Genomic DNA, 25,288 nt, shown 5'->3' on the forward strand with positions numbered 1-25,288 from the left:
CTATGTAAACATAGATAGATACATAATAATTGTAAGTCATGTAGAAGTAGCCTTGCAAGTAGTCATTCAGCATTCTACTCCCAAGATGTGCCATCGTTTATGAAATAATTTTGGCTTTGGCACAAAACGTTCTTTGACTACTTTTTTAAATTTATTAATCGAAAGATTTTGAACGTTTTCTGGGACCATATGTTCCCATTTGAATATCAAGGAGTCACCTCGATTTATCATGGTTTCCATCACCAGACCACCACTTTTGTGAACATGATACCTACTCGGAACAATACAATGTACAACAAAAGAAAAAAATTGAAAATCGGTTCATAAACCGCGGAGTAATCGTTGAACATACATAAAAAATATATCCACAGTCGAACGTCTAGACTCTTCCTGTTTGGAAGTCGGTTAAAAATAATTGTAATAAAAAATAATATGATATTTTATGATAAGTATTTAATTTAAGAATAAAATATAATATACTATGTGTGTTGTTTACTTTCAACGTTTACTTTCAATGTAAGGGCTGATTTACCAGATAGATTTTATCTGAGTAATAAATAAGTAACTTTATAATGTGTTATGTGTATATTATTTACCCCTATAAGAACCTCATGTCATAACATATCCGACAATTGAAAAATCATTCCAAAAGAAAATGTGTATCTACTTTTCAATCGTCACCTTTTTTTGCCAATTAAAATTTATGATACCTAATTTGAAATACAAATCTGTCAAAGTTGCATATTATTTATTTCTTATAGAAACTCAGGTAAAATAACTCGAACGGACTATACTATCGATAGCAAAATACTATACTATCGATAGTAAAATATACATCACTAGCACACGCACACATTGACAGATCGAAAATGGTCACGCATTTTCGGGTTGTCAGGTGGTCTATACGACAGTATATATTAAGTCTATGGTTTTTCTATATTGTCAGTTGTCAGGTCTAAAGTCTAGTCAATGTCTAAGTATAAAGTCAATACAGTCAAGAAGTCAAGTCAGTCGATTCAGTAAAGTGGTAGACGCTTTACTGAAACTTTCGATAGAGTTTTGGAGGGAACACAAAATAACACGTTTCTGGATATTGCATCACTTTCCTACAGTAAGTGTAGGAAAGTGATTCTCTTACACCGAATTGATTGAGTGAAGTGATTTAGATATTCCTTAACGTGCACAAGTCTTGTGCACGTTAAGGAATATCTAAATATGGATAATATATCCTACCAATATTACACAAACAAAACCCTGATAACACAATAATTCTAGGAAAATAATACAAAAACACAACATCACTCGTTCACATTCCCAGCAAAAAAACCAACTATGTGAGAATACTTGACACTATTATTTTTATTTTTAACTTCCTTGAAGTTCTGTACAGCTCAAGAAGGCTTTAAATGAACGTGGGTGAAATTGACGGGAGCGCTGCTGATGGCTGCTGGTAAAGAAGAACTGTCAAACACATGTCAAATATGACGTGTTTGTATAATATAATCGTTTAGTTCCTTTTCTCGCCACGTTCATATAAAGCTGCGCGTCCACTGGATCGGAATCGGAGCGTACGGAGCGTAGGTCGGCATTGACGAAATGCCGATGGGGTGCGTCCACTGCGTTCGCGTTCAGCATCGGCAATTTAGTTATTTTTAGTCCGTCATACTCTGTGAACGTGCATTTTCATTATGGAGAATAGTGACGAGGATATTGTTGTAATTAGCTGTATTTTATCAGAAGAGGAAAAGAGAAACAAGAGGAAACGAAATTCATTATTTGCCCAATTTCATCCCAAATATTGTATCTCCTTGGTTATCACAATGTTGATGTTTTAGATTGTAAAGTTCATAAAACTGAAAAAAATATACATGCAAATGCAATATAAATGCATTTATCTCATGAACATACAACTTAATTAGAGGTACTTACGGCTACTTTTGACAAGGCAACCCAACTTTAATTCATTCTATACGTTCTAAAGATTATTTTAAAATATATTTGATCAAAAAAAACGATTCCTGCAGGATTTTACGGTCGGATCCAAAACTATGACTGGTACTATCCATTCACTAGTTATTTACCTTAGTAACTCTTAGTAAGTATAAAATATATAAATATATACCGTACCATAAAAATAAAAAACAGATTCAATATTAACAACAGGAAAGTATTTTAATGAATAAAAATTATCACAATTATTATAAAGTACAGGTTACAAGGTATAAAAATTCTAGCTAAATACTCTATTCAAAAATATATAAAATACGTGAGCAACGAGCAGTCAAAATATGAAAAAACATTTTATCTAAATACAATTATATCTAAAAACATTTTATCTAAATCACTATGTCAATAATCATTTCATTAGTATACAAACTACAGATTGCAAAATTTTGCATTGTGTTTGAATTTGTATAGTCCGACAAGAAAGTAAAGAAATTAAAAAGTGGCAACATCATAGACCGAGAATCTGTCTGACAATGAAGACATTGTTCGTGAGAGACGGGCAATGGCCGTTCGGTGTAACATGCTTGCTTCAATGCTGCACCGTTTTGCTCGGTGCAGCATTGAAGCAAGGCAAGGGTGACACTATTTAGGGCATATTGTCAATGCTTTTATACATGTCAGCTTTGGGTCAACTGCTCTAAAACTGTAAGGAGCAGCATCAGGGTGCAGTATAATAACGCATAGGTACCGCATTCATAAGAGACTGCCAAAATATTGCAGCGCTTCGAGCATGTTTGCCGACGCCAGAGTTCCCGATTACTTCGCCGTTATTAGAGCACGAGTTTCGGAATTCTGGGCCCGCGTGCGTTCTTCTAAGAATGAAATTCTCGGTGTGTGTGCCAGGTGTCTGGAGAAATCGTTTCCAGCCTACTGGCTATCGGTGCATCGCGACAGAAACCAGAAATGATAAACGCATTTTTGTAACATTTTATTTTATTTTTACCTATTGCTTATATTTATTATTTTATTTGCAATGTATACTTTTATGTAAAATTTAATTTAATTTTAACTTAATTTTATTTATATACATAAATAATTATTGTTATATGGGTTTATTGCCTGAATAAAAATGATGATTATTATTATTATTATATTATAGTGTCATCCCTTTGTTCTTAGATTGATTTGAAAGGGATGACACTATTATGTTGCTACTTTTTAATTTCTTCACTTTCTTGCCGGACTATACAGGGCCGGATTCTATACAGCCGCCAGCAACTTTTCTGTTTTTGGCCATGTCATAAAAACAACTGCACTGCGTTCAGTTATTTCACTTGTAGGACCTTTATTTCAACCACATATGGATAGTTCTCGTAAAAACCTTCGAGAAATAGTAGCCGTATTCTCAGTTACTGTCAGATTATAACACATGGCACTGACACTAATTTTTACCATTGCACATGTGCAATACGCTATATATGCGCAGTAAAAACCAAACGAAAACGACTATTAACTTCTATCGGACTGTGTTACGGAGGTAGCACTAAAGGGAATTTGAGTGGGGAGCTGGGTACTCGAGACATGGAGTTAGATCGCGGCGATTTGGGTGAGCACGGCGAGCGACACGACCTAGCAGCAGGGTACGGTCGCGCTCGCAGTTCGTCCGCGCTGCGACAGGTACCGCGCGTCACGCGGCGCCGGTATAGCGTCGTCACTGACGTCTCTTGCAGGAGGCACCTGAGGAGTATAAAGATTATTATAGTTTGTTTTATATTGGAACGAAGTTCCTGCGCTTTGCAAAAGGGGGCTAGATGGAAAAAATTAAGACCAAAAGTTGTAACGAGACTTTTGCTACAATAGTAAGCCGTGCTGCGTGCGCGTGTTTCTCTGGCTGTCTATCTCTCTCTATCTCTCTAGAAAGCAACTTCGTTCCATCCGGGTGTCCCCTGAATCTTCTCAAGTTTTTTAGAAGTGCTGTGGATAGCTATTAGCTAGATAGCTATTCAAGGCAACAACACTTTGGAACAGTCAACAGTTGCTTGTTGTACGACTGCAGTTGCATCAGCAGTCAGCACTATAGCCACCTGTTCCTGTAATCATCGGTAAACTTGTCAAAGGTCAGCAGCGGTCGTTGTCGACGCATTATTGCCTACTTACTAGCTGCATTCGCCTACCACTGACGATAAAAGCTGCTGTCGTTTGCCCTTGAAACGGTAAAAAAGCCGTTGAACGGTGGCGACGGCTAGGCTGCAGTTATAATAATAATTTATTTATTTATAATATGGAAAAATAAATGTCCGTGCTTTTATACGACCTCCATGCATATTTGCTTTTGGCTTATTAATAAAACAGCACAAACTTCTCTAATTCCGACAGTTGCTGCTTCGGCGTGGACGCAGCGACAGGTCTGTTCCGGCCTAATTTGGCCCTCGTCGCTTCTAGTAAATGCTGCGAGATGAAGGGTTGTTTCTCCTTCTGCGTCGGTTTCGGTCGAACAGGATTATCCTAAAAAAAAATGTTCAAAAATGTCAAATATTCGCCCGGCACTAAAGTTTACAGCTATGTGCTAATAAGTTGTAAGTTAGGTTAGGACTTCTAACCTATAGTCCTAACCTATCGAGCATCTACTAAGAAATGTACGGCATCCATATATTTTTTTTTAATTTGCTTATTTGGTATTTATTGTCTGTGTCTAGGTTGGCAAAATAACTAATTGTATAACTCTATTTAAGTGCAACTCTCACACCTACCTCTATAAGGTAGGTACTTTTGTCTTACCTTTGTCTTCCTCAATTTGACGTTGGCGATATCCTCAGGCGTGATGGTCAGTCGGGCACTAGCGCGTTGCTGACTTGAGCTGCTACGGGGCAGCGTGTGTGCGCGCGTCAGCTTCGCGGGCTGCGGCGGGGGTGGTGGGGGCGGAGGCGGGGGCGGTGGTGGAGGCGGGGCGCACTGAGGCTTGGGCTGAGTCTGTTGCTGGCTGGAAAAAAATGGTTAGGAGAAGAATTGGAGCGAGATTTGTACCTGTTTTTTTTTAATTTGCAATCTTCCTTAGTCTCTGTATGAAGAGACTAAGGTGAGACCGTACGCTCTAAGTCAAGATCACTGCTCGGCTATTTAGGAGTATCTTCATAAAATGATCATAAATCATCATCTTCGGAAAAAGATGAGATCTATAATAATAACTCCCACTCCAGTTTCAGTGTCGTGGCCGGTTTCAGTCAGAAACCAGGCCCGTTAGGGGGGTATTACATTATCATTTATATTGGATCATTTCTATGATCATATATAGGATCCAATATATATGATCATTTGATCATATCTTCGTATTACATTATCATATTTCATTGATCCTATTTTACGTCATATGTGGTTTCAATAACCAATGGAGAGCGCTAACGCTGACAGGTATTGACGTCAGGGTTACTAGATCTCAGAGAATTCGATTTGTCAAAAGAGATCGTCATTTTAAATATGGCTTGTTTTTTGTTATTTCAGCAAGATTATCCAAGTATACAATAGTATCCCCCTAAGGGGGATATTAGATTAGCATATATATTGGATCCGAGATCATTGAGTCAATGATATTGGATAATGTAATATATACATATGATTAATTTCTTCCTTGATCATAGATTTTTGATATTTTCTGAGAGATTGGATCCAATACGGTCATAGAAATAGGTGTTGCCAGTTATTTAATATAAAAAAGAGTTTTAAATTGCTTGTTCGTTAATATGTTTCAAATAATGTAATGTATTTATTTTTCTAATTATATACTTGGATAATCTTGCTGAAATAACAAAAAACAAGCCATATTAAAAATGACGATGTCTTTTGACAAATCGAATTCTCTGAGATCTAGTAACCCTGACGTCAATACCTGTCAGCGTTAGCGCTCTCCATTGGCTATTGAAACCACATATGACGTAAAATTGGATCAATGAAATATGATAATGTAATATGCAGATATGATCAAATGATCATATATATTGGATCCTATATATGATCATAGAAATGATCATATATAAAGGATAATGTAATAGCCCCCTTAGGCAGGACTAATTTTATTAGTAGGGACGTCAACATGATCCAACCCCCCCCCCTGCCCCCTCCCTCGGTCCGCCCATGCGACTGGCACATGATATTATGAAATCTAATAATATATAGAAAGTAAGTATACATTATACACATTTCACATTACACTTCTTTGATGTAAAGTCCTATCACGACCAACTTGATATAAGCCCTTGCTAAAGTTACGTGGGAGAGCTATGCATCGGCACGAATGGGCCGGCTCGACCGGAGAAATACCACGTTCTCACAGAAAACCGGCGTGAAACAGCGCTTGCGCTGTGTTTCGCCGAGTGAGTGAGTTTACCGGAGGCCCAATCCCCTACCCTAATCCCATCCCTACCCTCCCTTATTCCCTTCCCTTCCCATCCCTACCCTCCTCTATTACCCTATTCCCTCTTAAAAGGCCGGCAACGCACCTGCAGCTTTTCTGATGCTGCGAGTGTCCATGGGCGACGGAAGTTGCTTTCCATCAGGTGACCCGTTTGCTCGTTTGCCCCCTTATTTCATTAAAAAAAAGAGTTACTTGACTCTGATACCTTATTTTGATTTCCAGTTCTTCTATTTTTGATGCCATCCTTTTTATTTCTTTTTGTAAATATTCATTTTCGTTCGCCAAATGCGAATGCTTCAGGTTTACTTCTTCGAAAAACTTTTTCATTTCTGTTTTGACTTCCTCTAATTCGTTTTTAGTATTTTCTTCTTTTTTCTTAAGGTTTTCTTCTGCTTCATAGTGATTTATTGGATCTTGCAGAATATCGCTGTACAAACCAGTAAGGGATTGATACCCCTGTAAAAGCAACAACAACAGACTATAATGATTAATGAGTTCATCACTAAAGGATTGTATTTAGGGATTTTATGAAATCGTACTTGTATCTAATAATAATAATTTATTATAAGGCGATCCGTATGCTTATTGGTAAAAGGAAGTAGAAAAGGCGAAACAAAAGAGAGCAGAAAGGATCACAACGAGTGTTATTTTGAGCAAGATTTCCGAAGTTCACGCTTAGCATGTTAAGCTAGATTTGGGTTTTGTTTACCTTCTTTCCAATCCATGTACAAATTTCCATTAGTCGCCCAACTTTCGTCCGATTGCTTCGTCGACTCGTCCTAGGAGTGCCTGCAACTACAGACACAACTTCACTTATCAATTCCATAATTTGCCAATTAGCGTATAATTTTCAACACTAGATACATAGTAAGTATGTATCGACAAGCAACAAAAGATCAGTAAATGCCGCCAGACGAATAGATTGTACGATGCCGACCATTCTTGAATATTTTAAATTATTCTTACGTGCTAGGGTTCGAGGATTTGGAGAGAAAGACCTGCTGACTCTCTTGAAGACTTTATTCACTAAGTCTAGGTCACACAAGCACACACTAGGTCACAACACTTAGCACTAAGTCCAAACACTTATCACTAGGTCCAATCACTAAGCACTATCAATGTCCTAGGTCGTAGCCAAGTCGAAGGTTTCACTGGTTCACTCACTATTGATCACTTGTTGTCACTCCGAAATCGCCTTGATGATCGCTCGAAACGAACTGAATTGCCGGGCCATCTACCTGCGGCTTTTTATATGGCGAGACGAATTCCAGCATGTTCCCGATTCACGTAAACAAGTGGGACTTTCTAGGAGGCTCGAGCATGTACCACAATAAACATAAACAACTAAATACGTAAACAAAAATAAAGCGGTAAACACGTAAAAATGTTGGACTTTTCTAGAGTTCGAGTATGTACTTGCGCACCTCATGCCATCTAGTATTGAGTAGGGGATTTATGTTGTCGGTGTTCCCTCGATAAGTTTCGCTGGTTTGACGCTAGATGGCACTACATGTCCGTATACCGTGTACCGTAACATTATTATTATGACGTCATACAATATCGTCTCATACAAGTTTGAGGATCTCCAGCAGCCTATCGTTAATACAGGTTGTATACGTAGGTACCTAATACGTATACCTACTCAATACTCATACTATGGGTTATGACTAAACACAATTCGGTACGAAAATGTACCTATTACATATATAACCTATTGGCTATAACGAATTGCATTGTGGTTATAGTTAATTTGAATTTTGGTGGTGGTGTCTCACTAAACGATTTTAAGAATACATGTAGTTAATCAATGGTATAATCTCGTCGCGGCAAATCTCGTTACGAAGCCTTCTTGAAGATGTAATTAAAACAAAGAAATTGTTATTGAAAAAAATATGCGATAGGTACTTACTAGATTTTTTTTCAAAAACAATTTAACGTATAAAAGTTTTTGTAAAAACTTTTATACGTGGGAGAGCCATGCTTCGGCACGAATGGGCCGGCTCGATCGGAGAAATACCACGTTCTCACAGAAAACCGGCGTGAAACAGCGCTTACGCTGTGTTTCGCCGAGTGAGTGAGTTTACCGGAGGCCCAATCCCCTACCCTATTCCCTTCCCTACCCTCCCCTATTCCCTTCCCATCCCTACCCTCCCCTATTACCCTATTCCCTCTTAAAAGGCCGGCAACGCACCTGCAGCTCTTCTGATGCTGCGAGTGTCCATGGGCGACGGAAGTTGCTTTCCATCAGGTGACCCGTTTGCTCGTTTGCATTAAAAAAAATATTCCATTAAAAAAAAAAAGGATTTGGTCGATATAAGTATTTTTATATGATATGAAATAACAGTAATTATCATTTCAGGTTTTTATTGTAGAGAAGTATTATTATGCATGACCAGAGCAGAGAAAAGGAATCTAAAAAATAATAACAGCTTATTGTGGTGCTAGCCAATAAAAACAAACAAAAAAAGACTTATGCAACTCTGTGAAAGCTGATCAAGTTATTAGTACCTACCCTACTTACTGTTATTATAATAAAAAAAGCTTTTTACGTTTCACTATAATATAATTCGTTACATAGAACATTTAATTAAAAAGAGTTTTAATTTCATCAATAAAACTCGAACCGATTACTAAGATCGCATCAAAGTCGGAATCGTGATTTTGGTTTTGGAGAAAATAAATATTTTTTTTTGCAGCGCCCCTAGGTAACTAATGTAGAAACATCGTAAAACCTACTTAGGTAAGGGGCGCTAATACCCCAAACTCAAATACGTATCCGGAAATGCATAAAAGTTGTAATGGTAGATTTGAGTAATAAGTTATAACTCATAACTTTTAAGCATAATTATAATGATTAATGGTGTTACGTACACACTTAAGAGAGGGACTGCATGGCTACAGTCAGTATTCAGTGGTCAGCATTATAAAAATGATTACAGGACAAAACTTGAGTCATAAACTTACCAGGGCCAGGAGTATATTCATTACCGTTTTTGGTTAAGTTCGGAGTTTTCTTTGACCTTTGAAGGACGTCTCTGAAAAGATTAGAATCAGACTTTCGTCGTTTCTTCCTCACTTTGTACGAGTAATTGCTTTTGATAGATTTGAAAGATGTTTCTGATTCTGAAGATGCCCTAGATATCACTATTGATATGTCATTCACACTCGAAGTACATTTTCCCTTCTTGCATGGTCTGATTTGGCTTCTGTCTTCGTATGAATCACGTCGTATGCGTTTTCCACCTAACGAATGTTCAGAATTGTCATTTAAGCAACCATCTAGTTGGTTTTCAGCGTTTAACGAGTAAAACACATCGTCTATGCTATCCTTATTATTTTCATTAGGTTCGGTCTGTACCGAAACTTCTCTTCTGTTGCTGTTCTCCGTTACGCTTTCATCGATTATCATTGCTTCATATGGTGGGGTTTTATTAATTTCAGCATTTTTGGAATCTAGTGTACAGATATTTTGATCCCATGAATTGTCAATGTTAAAATTACTGACGCATTTACGTACGACTTCAACACTGAACTCATCTGGTTGACTGCCTGTTTCGTTTTCTTTTAATTCCTTCATTTTATGAAGAAACCAGATTAAAATAATAGCACATTAATCGTTATATTGTCATGAAAATGCTAAAAATATTGTGACTCAATGCGCAAAATAGTTTTTCTTGATTTTACGTGTTTTTACAAATACCCTCATTTGAACTAACATTTTCTGCAAGACTGCTCACTGCAGTCTGCAAGGAGTCTTTTCTTTTTTCGTAGTCACCGGGTAAAATGTTTTACACAAATGGTCGCAAATATTAAAAAAATCTTCATGTCAGCTGTCGAATGTGTCATTTGTCAATTGGTATTTGTCAAAGTCATAATATTGTTAATTGTATTGAAGAGGAACTTCTAAAAAATTTTATTATTTTAATTAAATTAAATTCATAATTAATTAACACACATATAACATTAAACCACGATTAGTTGTTTTTATAAAATGTCATTTTATTGTAGCCAATAATAAGTTTCCATTGGACATGCGTTATGGTTATAAAAAGAGATTTTTATACAGTGGTCTCGTAGTCATAATATTGATTATATTACTGCACCCCAACAAAAATGCACGTAGAACATACGAGTTTATAAAATTAGAGAAAATATTAAAGAATCTATATGAAGACATTGGTAACAATTTTACGAGCACAGCGTTGGTGGACTGTGATTATTACGATATCGTGCGAGACGATACTACTCTGCCTATCAGTATTATTGACGGGGATTTAATCGATGGTCATGGAATTAGAGAAGGTGGGGAGCATGCTCCAATGGACTGTAAACCCAAGTACAGTACAGCTATTATTGTCCCGTACAGGTACACACAACTTTCCATACATGGTAATCAAAAAGTAATTTAAGGAAAATAAATTTCTTATTTTTATACAGGGACAAAGCGGAACAATTACGAGGCTTCCTTGTGTACATGCACATGTTCCTACGCAAACAACAAATACATTATAAAATTTATGTGGTGGAACAAGTCGACACGAAGCCATACAATAAAGCTAAACTGATGAATATTGGTGCTGTGGCCGCTATGCGGGATGGATACCCTTGTCTCGTGTTGCATGAGATGGACCTAGTGCCGCTGAAGCCTTCCAATCTATATGCTTGCACAAAACTTCCTAGGCATATGTCGAGTAGCATTGATAAATATAGGTGCCTCGCTTTACTATACCAGCGCTCATCACCATTCATTAGACTATCATCATCATATTGAACATTTGATGTCATGTCAGCAGATCATCTGAACACTGAAGTAGGCTATCATTTTAGTACTCATTATAAAAGAGATGGCTGTTTCCTTTGTATATTATAATATTAGCATTGAAAAAAGCCTTTAGATAGCTTAGATTGTAATGATTGTAAAATATATAATAATAAAAATAAAGACTACAACCATCTGTAATCATAGCTAGTAAGTTTCTACTATTTTGTTATGCAACTTAAATTTTTTCAGGTTCGTCTTGCCCTATTTGAATCAGTTTGACGGTGCTATATCAATACTATCAAAACAATATAAGACTGTTAATGGCATGAGCAATAATTTTTATGTTAAGGAGGACCTATTTTCTAGACTAGAATATCATAATATAAAAATATGTAGGTTTGAGCCTAAGACTAGTCTTTACCATAGAATTTATACACCAAAAGAAAGAAGGTAATGTATCATTTTTATATTTGAGTACTTGTAGTATCTCATTATTTCTGGTGTTCGATATAATATTATAATTTATTATTTTCAGTTACAGACAAAAAAGAACTGAGAGGACATTTTCAAAGGAATTGATGCTAAACGATGGACTCAACACATTAAAGTATACCGAAGTTGCTACCGTCCTGCATCCATTGTTTACTCATATTATGGTCGATTTGTAGACTATATTAAAGGCTGTTTTAATCATGAATAGATTAATAGTTATTGTTTTAGTAAGCTAGAACTTAGCACAAAGGTATTGTATATTTCAATGTTATTTTTTCAGTATTATGTTGTATTTCGAATGTTGGCATTTATTATTTTAAAGTTTGTCTAGTCATGTGAACATCTCAATTATCACATAGTTAATTTATTACCGTAACTATGTGATAATTGAGATGTTTTTTCAATTCAATTCAATTCAATTCGTTTATTTGCTATAAAAGTGGTGAATACAGTAGGTGGTAATGATTATTTTCTTAAGATCTAACACTTTTAGCTATGTATAAAATAGCATGCAAATATATATTTAAATTAAAATCATGTACAAAAATATGTTTTACACTAAAAATATTCAAATCAATTTTATACATAAGTTATCAATCATCATTAATAATAGTAATAATTAAACATATTATCATAAAGTTATAATATAAGTAATTATAATCATACAAAATATATTTTACGCTAACAATACCTATTCAAATCAATTTTTACATACTTAGTAATAATTAAACATGTCATGAGAGTAATGAGAAATCTATATATTTATGTCAAGAAATTAAATAAAGTAAAAATGTCAATTAATTTAAAAACTATTGTCATAAAATAAAATAAGTTAATGTCAACTGTTTAAGAATTCCTTTACATCATAATAAGATTCATTTATTAGCATTCTTTTTAGTTCTCTAATAGACTGTTTTTTAGACAAGTGTTTTATGTGATCTGGTATTTTGTTATAAATCTTTACACACATTGTATATGCATTATTTAGAAAAAGAGTTGTTTTTGGTTTTTTATTTATAATTAATCTATTTGAATTTCTAAAATATTTAGTTGGGTTTGTGTCAATCAATTGTGTAAAAATGTCCTTATTGTGTGTAACGAATTTAAATATTTCTAAAATGTACATGCTAGGTAGAGTCAATATGTTGAATTTTTTAAAGAAAGGCTTACATGACTCATACGGTGGAATCTTAGCTATAGCACGAATACATTTCTTTTGCACAATGAATGCTTTGTCTATATGCGTTGAGTTTCCCCAGACAACTAGACCATATCGCAGGACTGAGGACACGTAGCCGTGATAGGCTGTAATTGAGGTTTGGATACTAACTGTCCATGCTAACCTGCGCAAGACAAAAACAAATTTGTTCAGTTTTGAACAAACTTTATCTATGTGTGCATGCCAATTACAGTGTTTGTCAATTTGTACGCCTAAAAACAAGTTTTCCTCAACTTCCTCTATTTTTTCATTATTGTGTGTTAATTTTAAGTCAACGGGTTTTTTGTTATAAGTTCTAAATTGTATATACCTAGTTTTATTAACATTAATTTTAAGGTTATTACATGTCAGCCATTCAATTAAATATCTAAGTGTCAAGTTTATGTCATTTTCGATTTTATTCACGTCCGATTTATTATATGTAAATATTATAGATATGTCATCAGCAAATAATGTAAATTTATAATTATTCATGATTATTGGATTATTAATTTCAATGGGAATGTCATTTATGTAAAACAAGAATAGCTGAGGACCTAGTACAGAGCCTTGTGGAACTCCATATTCATTAAGTAAGACTGCAGATTCAGTATTGACTAATTCATTATCTCCGTTAATGTTTTCTATTATTGTGTATTGCGTTCTATTTTCAAGGAAGGCCTTAATCCAATTTAAAGCTGGTCCCCTTATTCCCATTTTGCTTAATTTCTTCAGTAGTAATTTATGTGAAACAAAATCAAAAGCTTTAGTCATGTCAATGAAAACAGTTATGCAGTGGTTCTTTTCATCAATGCAGTTTACAATTTGGTTAGTAACGTTGAAACATGCTTGTTGAGTTGATTTGTTCTTTTGAAAGCCAAATTGTTCATGTTTCAAGATATTAAATTTATTTATGAATGAAGTTAGTCTTTTATGCATTGCTTTTTCAAATATTTTTGATAGAATTGGAACTAGCGCAATTGGCCTATAATTACTTAATTGCTTTCTGTCACCTTTTTTGAATATTGGTTTTATTATTGAAACTTTTAACTTGTCTGGAAAACAACCTTCTACGAAAGACTTGTTTATCAGTTCAGTTAAGATGGGGGCAACTATATATTTACATTCTTTGATTACCTTTGTGGAAATTTCATCATAACCAACTGTATTCGTATTTTTTAAGGAATTAATAATGTTTATTGTTTCGTCACAGGTGCAAGGTTTTAAAAAGATGCTCATAGGATTGTCATGAATATTGCTTGTAAAATTAGAATTTGAAGCTATATTTATGTTTGTAGTTTTTATAAAATATTCATTAAATGCGTTTGCTATATGTGTGGGTGTGGTAAGTTTTTTATTATTAATTTTAATGTCTGTAATAAATTTATTGTTGTTAACTTTGCTTGAGCATTGTTTAACAATATCCCATGACGCTTTACATTTATTTTTTGCATTTGCGACATATTTACTATGTGAATTTATTTCTGCAAGTCTAAAGCACTTCCTCAGTAATTTACTATATTGCTTGTATTTATTTTTCGTGGAAATATCTTTTTTTCTATAATAATTATATTGTAATTTTCGTTTTGTTTTACAACTAACTCTTAAGCCCTTAGTTATCCAGTGAGGTAATTTATGTTTATTTGTAACCTTAAGGCGGATTATAGGAAAGCAAAGTTTATATAGCATAGTGAATAAGTCATAAAAATTATTAAATGCTTCGTTAAAAGGTTTTGAGTTGTCTAAATATGTATCAAAGCAAATGTTTGACAAATAGTTTTTGAATTTTTTTATGTTGTCTTTTTTATACTCTCTCTTGTAGACATAGTAATATTTATGTAGGGTGAGGTTATTAGATGTTTCTATTGTTGCTGAAATAAATTGCGCTGTGTTATGATCCGAGAGACACATGTGAAGTAGTTCGCTATAGACTTGTGTTAAGTTACTTAAAATATTATCTATGCATGTGGATTGTCTAGTTGGTTTATTAAAATGGATTGTTAAATTATAGTTACTTGAGATATCACGCAATGCATTTGAGTCACTGTTTATTTTAAGTAAGTTAATATTAAAGTCTCCTGCAATGACTATATTAATATTTTTCTTTGAATTTTTAGTTATATTATACAAAAGTGAGTCTAGCTTTTCGATAAATATACTAACTGCAGAAATTGGTGTTCTATATAAGCAAATAATAACCATATTTATATCACCAATTTCTATGCCACAGCATTCAAAATTATTATCGATTGAGGAACAATAGTCAATATTATTATAGGAATAGGTATTATTTTTTATAAGAATGCATACTCCACCTCGTTTTTGTTTCTTAGACCTACTGTAAAATGATGCTAGATTATAGTTGTTTAGAGCTATATTTTGTTCCGACCCTTTTTCGACAAAGGTTTCGGTTAGGCATATGATATCTGGTTCCTTATTGTATGATTTTAGTTCTGCTAGCGCAATTTCTAGTTGACATCTTTTTGTATGGAAGCTAGCAATGTTTTGATGTAAAATTTTAATTTGTTTGTGTTTTGATACGAAATGGATGTTGTGGTTTAAAATAGTCAGTTATGTATTTTTGTATTTTGTTGTTGCCATTATGTGTTGTGTTATTATTTTCAGTATTCGTATTTGATTTTTTGTCGTAGTTCTGTAATAAAATGAATTACCTCTAGAAAAATATGTAATTTTTCTAGAGGTAATTCATTATTACTAATAATGAATTACCTCTAGAATCAAGTAACTAGTATTTTTAAGCACAAACAAAGCAAAATGATATAATAGCCTGCTAATTAAGAAAGAAATGAAGATTTCACTTCCTAAAGACTTCAACATACTATTACATACTATTATAGATTATATTTAGAGTAGAGACATATATTATATTTAGAGTAGAGACAGAAAAAAATGTAAGTTTTAAGAGCAATGAGCATATTAAATTAATGTATTTTTTAACTAAGTAATTTAAGGCCGGTATAAATAGTCAGTACCCAAGATGCATCTTGGTCTCAAGACACGGTTCAGGCTCTGTGATTGGTTGGCTGTCAAAATTTGGACCAATCATCCGAACCGCGTCTTGAGACCGAGATGCATCTTGAGTACTGACTATTTATACCGGCCTAAGTAAAGTAGTTTAGTGAAGTAGTCTGTGATAAAGGAATCCATCGTAATATCTTTAGATGTAGAAAATAACATATCTTAGGTATGTAATCATGGGCGTACCCAGGTAGGGGCAACTGCCCAAGAAATTAAAATAAATGTCAATTCCTGACAAGTGGAAATAAATTACATTTTTTTTATCGCGCATTACGTTACCTATCAACCGTATTACGTATTATGTTACCTACCTACCAAAATATCTTTTCAGTGAGATTAATAAAAGTCAATTTTCATGATTTTTTGTTTCAATATACCTACCAGACCGACCATCTTCTCGAAACAGGTATGCTGCCCCCCCTTACCTGAAATCCTGGGTACGCCCATGTATGTAATAATTATTAATTAGAAGAACATTAGAAAGCATTTTAGACATTAATAAGTATTAAATTTCAAATTTGTTTAATAGCAATCCCTAAAGTTTTATTTATTTTTAATATCAGTCCAAGCATAATAATTGTTTTGTTAATATTAAAATCGTAATTTAAAACAAGAGTGGTTTTATTCAATGGCATTAAGGCCGGTATAAATAGTCAGAACTTAAGATGCAGGTCCAAATTTTGACAGCCAATCAATCACAGAACCTGAACCGTGTCTTGAGACCGAGGCGCATCTTGAGTACTGACTATTTATACCAGCCTGAATAACTATAAATTTTAATGAATATTACAAATCTAAGCCGTTCTTAACCTGCTGAAGGCAAAATGTAGGAATTCGATAAGTGCAATGTGAACGCGAGTATAAACTATAAGCATAATAATTAGAGATGACGTGAAGATCATGACTTTGGCCGACTAGCCGATTAGTCGGCTGCAAAGAAGCCGACTAAGCGGCCGACTAGTCAGTCGGCCAAGCCGATCATGGTTTCGGAATTTTCTGTAACACTTTTTTACTGCTGATTCGCGGGTAAGTCACACAATATGCCACCTGCAAAGGTTTCGAATCGTGTTATGTTTATTGTTCACTTCGCATACGTTACTTTTTTTTTTATGATACAATTTTTGTTCTATTTACTTACTTAATTCTTGTCTCAATCTTGATCTAATAATACATAGGTACCTAATTTGTTAATTTAATTTAATTTCAGAAACACTTCTGTAAGTACTTAAGACTAGTAATTTAATTATTGTTTTGCAAACGCCCGAACAAGGCATAAGTTGTATATTTCGTCAATGTATGTTGATTTATTTAAGTACTTGGTTGCAAATAAAAATTTTGAACTTTGTACTTTGACTTATGAAGTGTGATATGAACACATTATTTAAATACTTAATCAATGTTTTTATAATGTAATTTCAATAATTATAGCAAAAATTAAAGTAATAAGTCCGATAGTCGGCGCTTTTTGCCGACTATTCGCCAACTAGTCGCCGACTACAAAAGTGGCCGGACAGTCGACTTACCGACTAGTCGGCACATCTCTAATAATAATATTATATTATTATACTAGATGACGTCCGCAACTCTCTTGCGTTAAAATTCGTTTATCGCGCGGGATTCGTAAACCGTTTATTTTTTTAGAATAAAAACTATCCTTTCCCGGGACACCAAGACTGTGTGTGTACCCAGACAGACCGACACACTTTCGCATTTATAGCAACAATACCATCTAGCGACAAAAATTTAATTGTAAGGTAATCTATAATTTGTATTGAAATTAAATAAGTAACAAATAGTTTACGGCATCAAATTTATTTTTAATAATACATGATGGTCCCCACTCCAATGACTATAATAATGAGGTTTATTCATAATGAAAGTTAAGACTAAAATTAAAACAAGGGTTTTCCAAACACAGGAATCAGATAATTTTTATCTTTAAAAACTTATACTTATTAAACTAGTCTTTCAAAATCCATTTAAATTGTAAATTTATTTTTTTATTTTTAAGTAAGTAATCCCTGCCTGGTCACATGTCATTGATAAATTCATATAATAATAATATTATGTCTATGATTATGTGTAGGTCACGCACAACTTTAAAATAGCTCGCCAAAAATGAAAGGGAAATGCGCAGTGTTCGATTTTATGGTATCTTTTTGGTGTTCTATGTGCATGCGGAGCTACTGTACAGTTTACGTTATTTGTAGTAAGCATGCGTCTACTGTTTTATGATTTTAGTGGGATTTACATGAGCGACCTTAAAGTTGTGTGTGACCTGCAATAAAATCTTATACAATAATAATGATGTAAAAATATCACACTAAGTTTTAAAATAATATCATACATTACATACATATTAAATTACTTTATTTTGGCAATAAACATTGGACAATGGACATTTCTTTTAAAATATATTCATAAAGTCATGGATGTGTTTGCTTTCCGATTTAATTAAATCATGGCTACTTAGATAGCTGCTAATTTTATAATTATCAATTTATTTTTCGTTTAAATTACGTACGACATACCACATATAACACATTTAATATTTATTTACAGAAATTTATAAGTATTTATAATATTATATTTTGTACTTACCTACTTTGAAAGAAAAAATCTGATTATAAATTAATAAATATTAATTATAATAAGTTAATATCATCAATCATGCCCTAAACTTTAGGGCCTAAAGTTATGATATGAAAATTTGGTTAAATAATTGTCCAAATATAGAAAAAATAGGCCAAAAATTGTGTTTTTGTATGGGAGCCCCCCTTAATTTTTATTTTATTTAAATATTATAATTAATTATTAAAGTATACATATAACTAAGGCCTTTGTAAGAATTTCAAGTACCTAGCTGTTGTCGTTATTGATTACTAGCAAAAAAGGCCAAAAAAATAATGTTTGTTGTATGGGAGCCCCACTTTATGTATTTTTATTTTAGTATTTGTTGTTATAGCGGCAACAGAAACACACAATCTGTGAAAATTTCAGCCTAGCTATAGCGGTTATTGAGTTACAGCCTGGAGACAGACAGACATACATCAATGTAATAGGGTCCCGTTTTAACCCTTTGGGTATGGAACCCTAAAAATTAAGGGAATATAACTTACATAATTTTAAAGATTGATAATACATTCTAGTTTGAATTATATTTATTTATATTGAAGCACAAATAAAGGCCTGTCACACTAATTTTAAATGCAACATTATTTGCTCTAAATATTTAACTAACTTCCAACCAAGAAGGTGGTTATTTTTATGTACATTTTACTCTGCTGGTAAAAGAAAGTTTAGAGAAGAGTATTTGAATACATCGTTTTTTTTGGTAAAGGTTTAAAATATCTATTTGCTATCTTAACAATAAATTGACCCAACATACCAATGGTAATCTAAGTTTTTATTGCAGATACACTTACCAAGAACATAGGTATTAGGTACACAACAGGACCAAAGAGCTATGTTTCGAAGACACTGCAATTATAGGCCAATTATGAATTTCTACATGCTCTGCAATTAGACTTTATTCAGGATAACCTATGGCCTTAGAACTAACATGCTTACGAGTCCGAGTACAAATGAAAACACTAATTTTAAATTAGAGCCGATATGCAACCATTCTGGCAGTTGAGAATTGACTGTCGCTTCGGGTTGTGTGGGTAATAGAAGAGCGGCTATACAACATATACTCACCGCCACAGCTACAACATTTACTGGTGGGTTATCCCTGAAATAAATAGTATTCATAATTACCTATCAGTAAAATCTCTAGAAAGAATTTATTATCACAGGTCAAGAGTACAGTTTTTTACGTAATTGTAAGAAACATATTATTGTTAATTTCTTTGTTTAAAACAACAATTTTAAATTTCAACATGTTGTTTCAATATAATATTACAATACAACTTTGTCTTAATCTCAAACATTATTTTGATTACAGTTTTTATCAGTTGTTTGCAATTAAATTTTGGAGTCAACATGAAATACTTTACCTATGAGATGGGTGATTGCAAATGACTTTCGGATGCTCCTCGGTTTGTTTCTGAGGGGTGGACCTTGATGCTAGGGGATGGAAGTTGTCTCCCAAACTTTCAGGATTAGTGTTAGAGGGCTCCCCATCTATCAACTTTGTGGGTATGTCCCTTTTACCCAGTGCCTGTAAATACTTGTTCTGAATTTAAACTGCATTTTATGCCACAGGTATTGTACATATTTTAATAAATTACAAAAACCATGGCCACCTGCTATCATGTTCTTTTTAAAGTTTTGTAACTAACAACAGCTGGCAAAAGATAATATAAATTTTATCTAAATAATTGTGGCAATATGTAAATATTGCCCATCCATATGGATATATTATTTAAATTACTACTGTCTTTAGAAATTGACATGGTATGTGTAATTTTTTAAGAATTATAGAGAAACTCGGGGGCATTCTTACCTGCTGGGTATTTCTGTCGTACATAGTAATTCTAAATTTGTCTGTTGTATTGCAATGTGAGGCAGAGGGTTGTGTGTATCGAACAATTATGTCTATGCAGCTTTGAGGTGCTATCACTCCTTCGGGATCAATAACTGTGAATTTGTTTGGGGACGTGCATAGTACTGAAACAACGAACATTATTTATGCCAGATCCCAGACAAGAAATACCACATGCCTGGAATGTTTTTTACCTTTGAAATTAACTGAGAACTCGTATGGATTATAAACTGTCAACAATTGTTTATACGTGTGTCTTGCGTTTAGATAAAATTCTAGCGACACAGGGAAAACGAACACTGGAAAATTTTTCATTCTGAAAATATTTTTGTTAACTATTTAGACAAAGCGATACGAAAACAAAAACAACTCCAATTTATTTTTCAGCTTTCGCAAATCGCGTTATTCGCGTGTTTGACAGATGCGTAAATTTTGCATTGACATTTGACAAGAAAGAAAAGACATTCTGTCATTGTGGTTTTTTTAAATGCAAACACGTCAGTCTGTCAAAAAAGTGACAAAATTAAACTGTGGCAACATCGTAGTGTCATCCCTTTTTTCTAACGGCTCGGCCGCACCTGCGTCTATCGTCCGAAGCTTCGTGCTATCAGCTATGCGGTATGCCGCAGCGGCATATGTGGCGCTCCTATTTATTTTCTAATAGGATAGGATAGGATCTTAATTGTTTCATATTATGCTTGACAATTTGCTGATTCAACTATCTCTAAGAATAGGCATGATGACAATTTTTTTTTCTTATTGGTAATTGAAAAACCCTTAAAAAATAGAAACATCGCTGAAAGAATTACTCTGATAGCTTAAAAATTCACCAAGATATGACATCTCATAAAACATACCTGCCCGAAACGCTCCATACAAAGTGCTACGAAAGACTGACGCCACTCTTTCGTAGTTTGTATGCATCGGGAGAAAACTTTGTCCGATAGGTATATCAAATATTGCGTTTATGAAAGTGGTTTCTTAACAAAAGTAGCTTTTAATTGCATAAGTTATCGAATGGTATACAAATATTAAGAAATTTAATTGAAAAAAAAATCGACTTGATTATCCAACTTTGAAGGCGCATAACAAAAAAAATACAAATGCTATCGAACTAAAATTTTGGAAGTACTTATTTTTTACCGTGGTTTCTTTATTTTATTAATAAAATTCGCTAATCTTTGACCTTGTCATCATCCCTAAATCTTATATTTTATTTGTCTTCGCCTACAGTCTAAAAGCAAACTTTTATTTTTGTGTTTCTGGTTAGCTTCATAGTGATTATATTCTCTTTGGTTAGCTAAAACGTAGTGATTATATTCTCTTTGGTTAGCTTTCAATGCAAACAATATTGCAATTTAAATTATAAAGACACCTTCGTTGGCGTATATTAATTATATAGTATTCAGAAGGTATGTATTGGTATTTGGTATCTAGGTCTAACAGGGCTGTCACAGACAGAGCAGGTAATGTACCTATATTAATGTACATTACATCCCGGGATGTATATCTTTACATTATATTAATGTATCACACACACAACAGGTAATGTAATGTATCTTTCCCTACATTTCAATGCTAAACGCCCCGCTTGACGCACATTTCAGCTGCTAAAGTGTTATACAGGCTGTTCTTATTTTTAATGTTGTAATAATATGGCCTTTCGAGTTACTTGCTATTGGAGTCTGGCTAGCGAAAGACGAGACTGGAAAAAGGCGGCTCTTGGATATCTCTGGTGGCGCGGCGAGTGGCAGATTCAGGCAACACGTGGGTGTCAGAGTGCGATCAGCTGTAAAATACGGTTTACTAGTTTTAATGAAAACACGTTGAAAACGTTAAAAAGTGCTCTGAAATAGGAAAATATGGGCGGTACGAGGTACTGTTGTGTTGTAGGGTGCAAAAATTCCCAATATCGGATTCGTGAATTAACGTTTTATTCATTTCTGACGGAATTGGGAAACATATCGAAATCAACATGCCGATTATTAATCATGCTTAAGGATATATGGAGTTATCCATGCCAAATTTCAGCAAACTCTGTTCAGCAGTTTAGGCGTTAAGAGGTAACAGACAGACACACTTTCGTACTTAAAATATTATTAGTAAATTACTAATATCAGTAATTAGTATATTAGTATGATAATAGTATAAATGCAAAAGTGAATATTGAAGGAATAAGTATTGTTCTGAAATATTTTACACACTAATTTTATTTGTTATTTTTTATTATGTCGTTTTTTAAATTACAATATATTATTATACATAATGAAACAATGATATTAAAAATAACTTGCACGTGATGTTTTAGAAATATTCATACGAGATTTAGATTTAAGAGTCCCGAATAAGGACATAGGCAGTGGCGTAACTATAAGATCCGGGGCCCGTGGCAAATTGATGGGGCTCTATCAGCAAAAATCGTCACGTTAATAATAAAACAATATGTACTTAAAAAATATTGCCCTTTTGGGCCGGAGGCCCGTGGCATTTTGCCAGCCTTATAGTTATACGCCACTGGACATAGGATACTTTTTGTCTCCGGAAAATGTACGGTTCCCGAACCCGCGCGAATATAGTTATATGGCACAACGGAGTTGCGGGCGTCATCTAGTAATTATGTATAATAAACATAATAAAATTTTCTTTGTTAATGAAATACAATATCTTCATTTTCCATTTTTATTTTGCATGTACGGTTGAATAGTTGCTGAAAATATATTTTGTTTACATTATTCAACTATTAATTAATTTTCCAATCAATACATAGCTCCACTTTCACGTCGTACAGTCGATTACCTACTCGTCTGTGGTATTACTTTTAAACGGATGATTCGTTCTCCATCATCATGGATTTCGAAGACCTCATGAACATGATTGCTTTGGAATAGTTTGCGCCCTATAATTTTTAATTAGGTAAACAACCTGTTATTAATAATAACTAATAAGTAATAGGTAACTAATAAGATGATCTTACAAACGTGCTTACAAATAAATAAATACACAGTATGGTAACCCGACCGTCGGTCTTGCAACACCGTGTGACCCGCGGTCTCCCTCCCGCTCGTTACCGCGAGTAGTGTTGTCTCTCTCTCTCAGACGCGCCAGAGGTTCCCGCGCGATGTTCGAGACAGAGGGTCCGATCTACAAATATATACTAGTAATCTGTGGGGTCCGACGCCGCCGCCCAAAACGGCGAGATTGTTTTTCGCGCGCTCGTGTGTTTTATCCACAATAAACCCACAGTGATTCTGAGAAGTTTCTCTGTTTTATTTATATGAGCCCCGCACCCAGTGTTCGAGAGTATCGTGTGTGTGGATTACCTCATAACAGTAAAAAATCATATCCAATGAATTTGAAAGAATATTTCATGATTAAGTAAATATAGCTTTCGATACAGATTTTCCGCGGAAAAAAGTCTGTGGAAATATTCCGAAATCCAAACTTAATAGTAATTTGGCTCATTACTTTTTATTGTGCTAAAAATATAAACAATTACCAAAAAAGTGCAGTGACTTGTATGAGAATCATACGAGAAAAGCGGTCACGAGTTTCCGCCGACCGACCCGCGGCGTTGCCGTTGCTTAGCAACGATATCCAAGAGGCCTTTAACAACCGTCTATAGCCGGAATTATAGTTTTGATCTACGAACTACGAATAATAAAAACTAAGAAACCCTATTATTCGTAGTTCGTAGATCAAAACTATAATTCCAGCTATAGACAGGGTTTTTTTTTTTAAATGGCCCCGCACTTGGGACCTCTTGTTCCCCCCGTAGTATATGACATTCTCTTTGGTTCCCCCTTAGGTACATGCTAAGGGACAATTTCTACAATTGTTTATTTATTACATGTGCGTTTTTATAATAGTTATACATGTCATAATTGTTTACATTTATATAATATAATTGTGTTTTTTAAGACATTATTCTTTTACTTTTTGTTCACACCTGGTTTTTTACTATCACAATAATTGTTTTCCTTTCAATATACTTACTTACATAGTTTTCCATTTCTATTACAACTTTACAATTATCGTATTCACTATTTTTTTTTTTACATTTGCTTTACAATATTTAATTGCTTATTATTATATTGAACTAATAATTATGATTACTTATACATTATTTTATAAGTACATATACTTACCTTGTTTTATTTTATACTTTATTTTACATTCTTAGTGATTTTAGTGACAGTGTTATTTATTTCTATTTATTCAGAGAGAGATTCCATTACAATTTTCAGAGCAGATTTTGCCTGCATTCAGCCAAGAGTGACCGATCAGATGAGCCAGAGTTGTTAACATTTAACAATGCAGTTAAACAAACAATAATAATAAATAATGATATAACTTATACTTAACTTGACAATACTATACATTTGACAATACTATATTAACTATAAACTATATATTATACTTACATGCTACATAATATACTTACTACATTCATACTACCTTTTCTATTGCAATACATTGTTTACATTTGCCATATTTGCTATATCAAATAAGTGCAAAGTAGTTACTTATTTGTATTTTTTTAATACATACTTACATATCTTTATATATATATTTTATACCGTACATTATACATATTTACTTATCCAATTACATTTTTACATTTACCTACTTATTTTAACTACATTGCTACATTTTGGTTATTGCTGCCATAAATTCATATTTACTACTAACAATACTTTTGTGTTTATTTTGGGCGCTTATCGGGCTCTACATTTTTGTTAGCAGCTGTACTGCGACGGCATCGTAGTATCGTTACGTGTGCGTTCGTAGAGCCATGTACGTTCCACGAACGCATCGTCTTCAGGATCATACGATACCGCCGCACGTGCTATGGCTTCCCATTTTCGTCTTATCGGGCACTCTCGGCTGAACGCGCCATGGTTTGCGTTTAAATTATTTTTCTTGCAATTAATGCAGCATGGCTCGGTACCCCCCTCG

At 33.9% G+C, this 25,288-nt stretch overlaps 3 protein-coding genes across 4 annotated transcripts; 1 reads left to right on the plus strand and 2 right to left on the minus strand.

Annotated features, from left to right (window-relative positions):
• Positions 1–3,263: 3,263 nt before the first annotated feature.
• LOC121734757 lies at positions 3,264–10,034 on the minus strand. The gene is made up of 6 exons (XM_042125367.1): positions 9,320–10,034; positions 7,065–7,150; positions 6,561–6,811; positions 4,726–4,927; positions 4,307–4,452; positions 3,264–3,684 (listed from the first exon to the last, which is right to left on the minus strand). Exons 1-6 carry the CDS (start codon positions 9,930–9,932, stop codon positions 3,477–3,479), a joined length of 1,506 nt encoding a protein of 501 aa, XP_041981301.1. The 5' UTR covers positions 9,933–10,034; the 3' UTR covers positions 3,264–3,476.
• A 308-nt stretch (positions 10,035–10,342) lies between these two features.
• LOC121734758 (beta-1,4-galactosyltransferase 1-like) lies at positions 10,343–11,970 on the plus strand. Of its 2 annotated transcripts, none has more exons than XM_042125369.1 (4): positions 10,343–10,721; positions 10,793–11,065; positions 11,367–11,567; positions 11,659–11,970. In XM_042125369.1, the coding sequence occupies exons 1-4, from the start codon at positions 10,387–10,389 to the stop codon at positions 11,783–11,785; spliced, it is 936 nt and encodes a 311-aa protein (XP_041981303.1). In that variant the 5' UTR covers positions 10,343–10,386; the 3' UTR covers positions 11,786–11,970. The 2 variants fall into 2 exon arrangements, with proteins under 2 accessions (XP_041981303.1, XP_041981302.1); XM_042125368.1 differs by having other exon boundaries at positions 11,653–11,967.
• Positions 11,971–18,936: 6,966 nt separating this feature from the next.
• Positions 18,937–20,752, minus strand: LOC121734686 (motile sperm domain-containing protein 1-like). The gene is made up of 4 exons (XM_042125285.1): positions 20,527–20,752; positions 20,294–20,457; positions 19,845–20,008; positions 18,937–19,579 (listed from the first exon to the last, which is right to left on the minus strand). Exons 1-4 carry the CDS (start codon positions 20,645–20,647, stop codon positions 19,390–19,392), a joined length of 639 nt encoding a protein of 212 aa, XP_041981219.1. The 5' UTR covers positions 20,648–20,752; the 3' UTR covers positions 18,937–19,389.
• Positions 20,753–25,288: the final 4,536 nt, after the last annotated feature.

The sequence above is a fragment of the Aricia agestis genome, chromosome 16, assembly GCF_905147365.1.
Source record: "Aricia agestis chromosome 16, ilAriAges1.1, whole genome shotgun sequence".
NCBI classification, from domain to species: Eukaryota; Metazoa; Arthropoda; class Insecta; order Lepidoptera; family Lycaenidae; genus Aricia; species Aricia agestis.

What these genes read in the sequence shown, in the direction of transcription:
- LOC121734686 (XM_042125285.1), bottom strand. Translation starts at nt 20,647, where the DNA reads ATGAAAAATTTTCCAGTGTTCGTTTTCCCTGTGTCGCTAGAATTTTAT. An exon ending in ACGACAGAAATACCCAGCAG is followed by an intron (nt 20,009 to 20,293) that starts GTAAGAATGCCC and finishes AAGTATTTACAG; the next exon opens with GCACTGGGTAAAAGGGACAT. An exon ending in TGCAATCACCCATCTCATAG is followed by an intron (nt 19,580 to 19,844) that starts GTAAAGTATTTC and finishes TATTTATTTCAG; the next exon opens with GGATAACCCACCAGTAAATG.
- LOC121734758 (XM_042125368.1), top strand. Translation starts at nt 10,387, where the DNA reads ATGCGTTATGGTTATAAAAAGAGATTTTTATACAGTGGTCTCGTAGTC. An exon ending in GCTATTATTGTCCCGTACAG is followed by an intron (nt 10,722 to 10,792) that starts GTACACACAACT and finishes ATTTTTATACAG; the next exon opens with GGACAAAGCGGAACAATTAC. An exon ending in TATACACCAAAAGAAAGAAG is followed by an intron (nt 11,568 to 11,652) that starts GTAATGTATCAT and finishes TATTATTTTCAG; the next exon opens with TTACAGACAAAAAAGAACTG.
- LOC121734757 (XM_042125367.1), bottom strand. Translation starts at nt 9,932, where the DNA reads ATGAAGGAATTAAAAGAAAACGAAACAGGCAGTCAACCAGATGAGTTC. An exon ending in GTACATGGATTGGAAAGAAG is followed by an intron (nt 6,812 to 7,064) that starts GTAAACAAAACC and finishes TTGCTTTTACAG; the next exon opens with GGGTATCAATCCCTTACTGG. An exon ending in TCAAATTGAGGAAGACAAAG is followed by an intron (nt 4,453 to 4,725) that starts GTAAGACAAAAG and finishes ATTTTTTTTTAG; the next exon opens with GATAATCCTGTTCGACCGAA.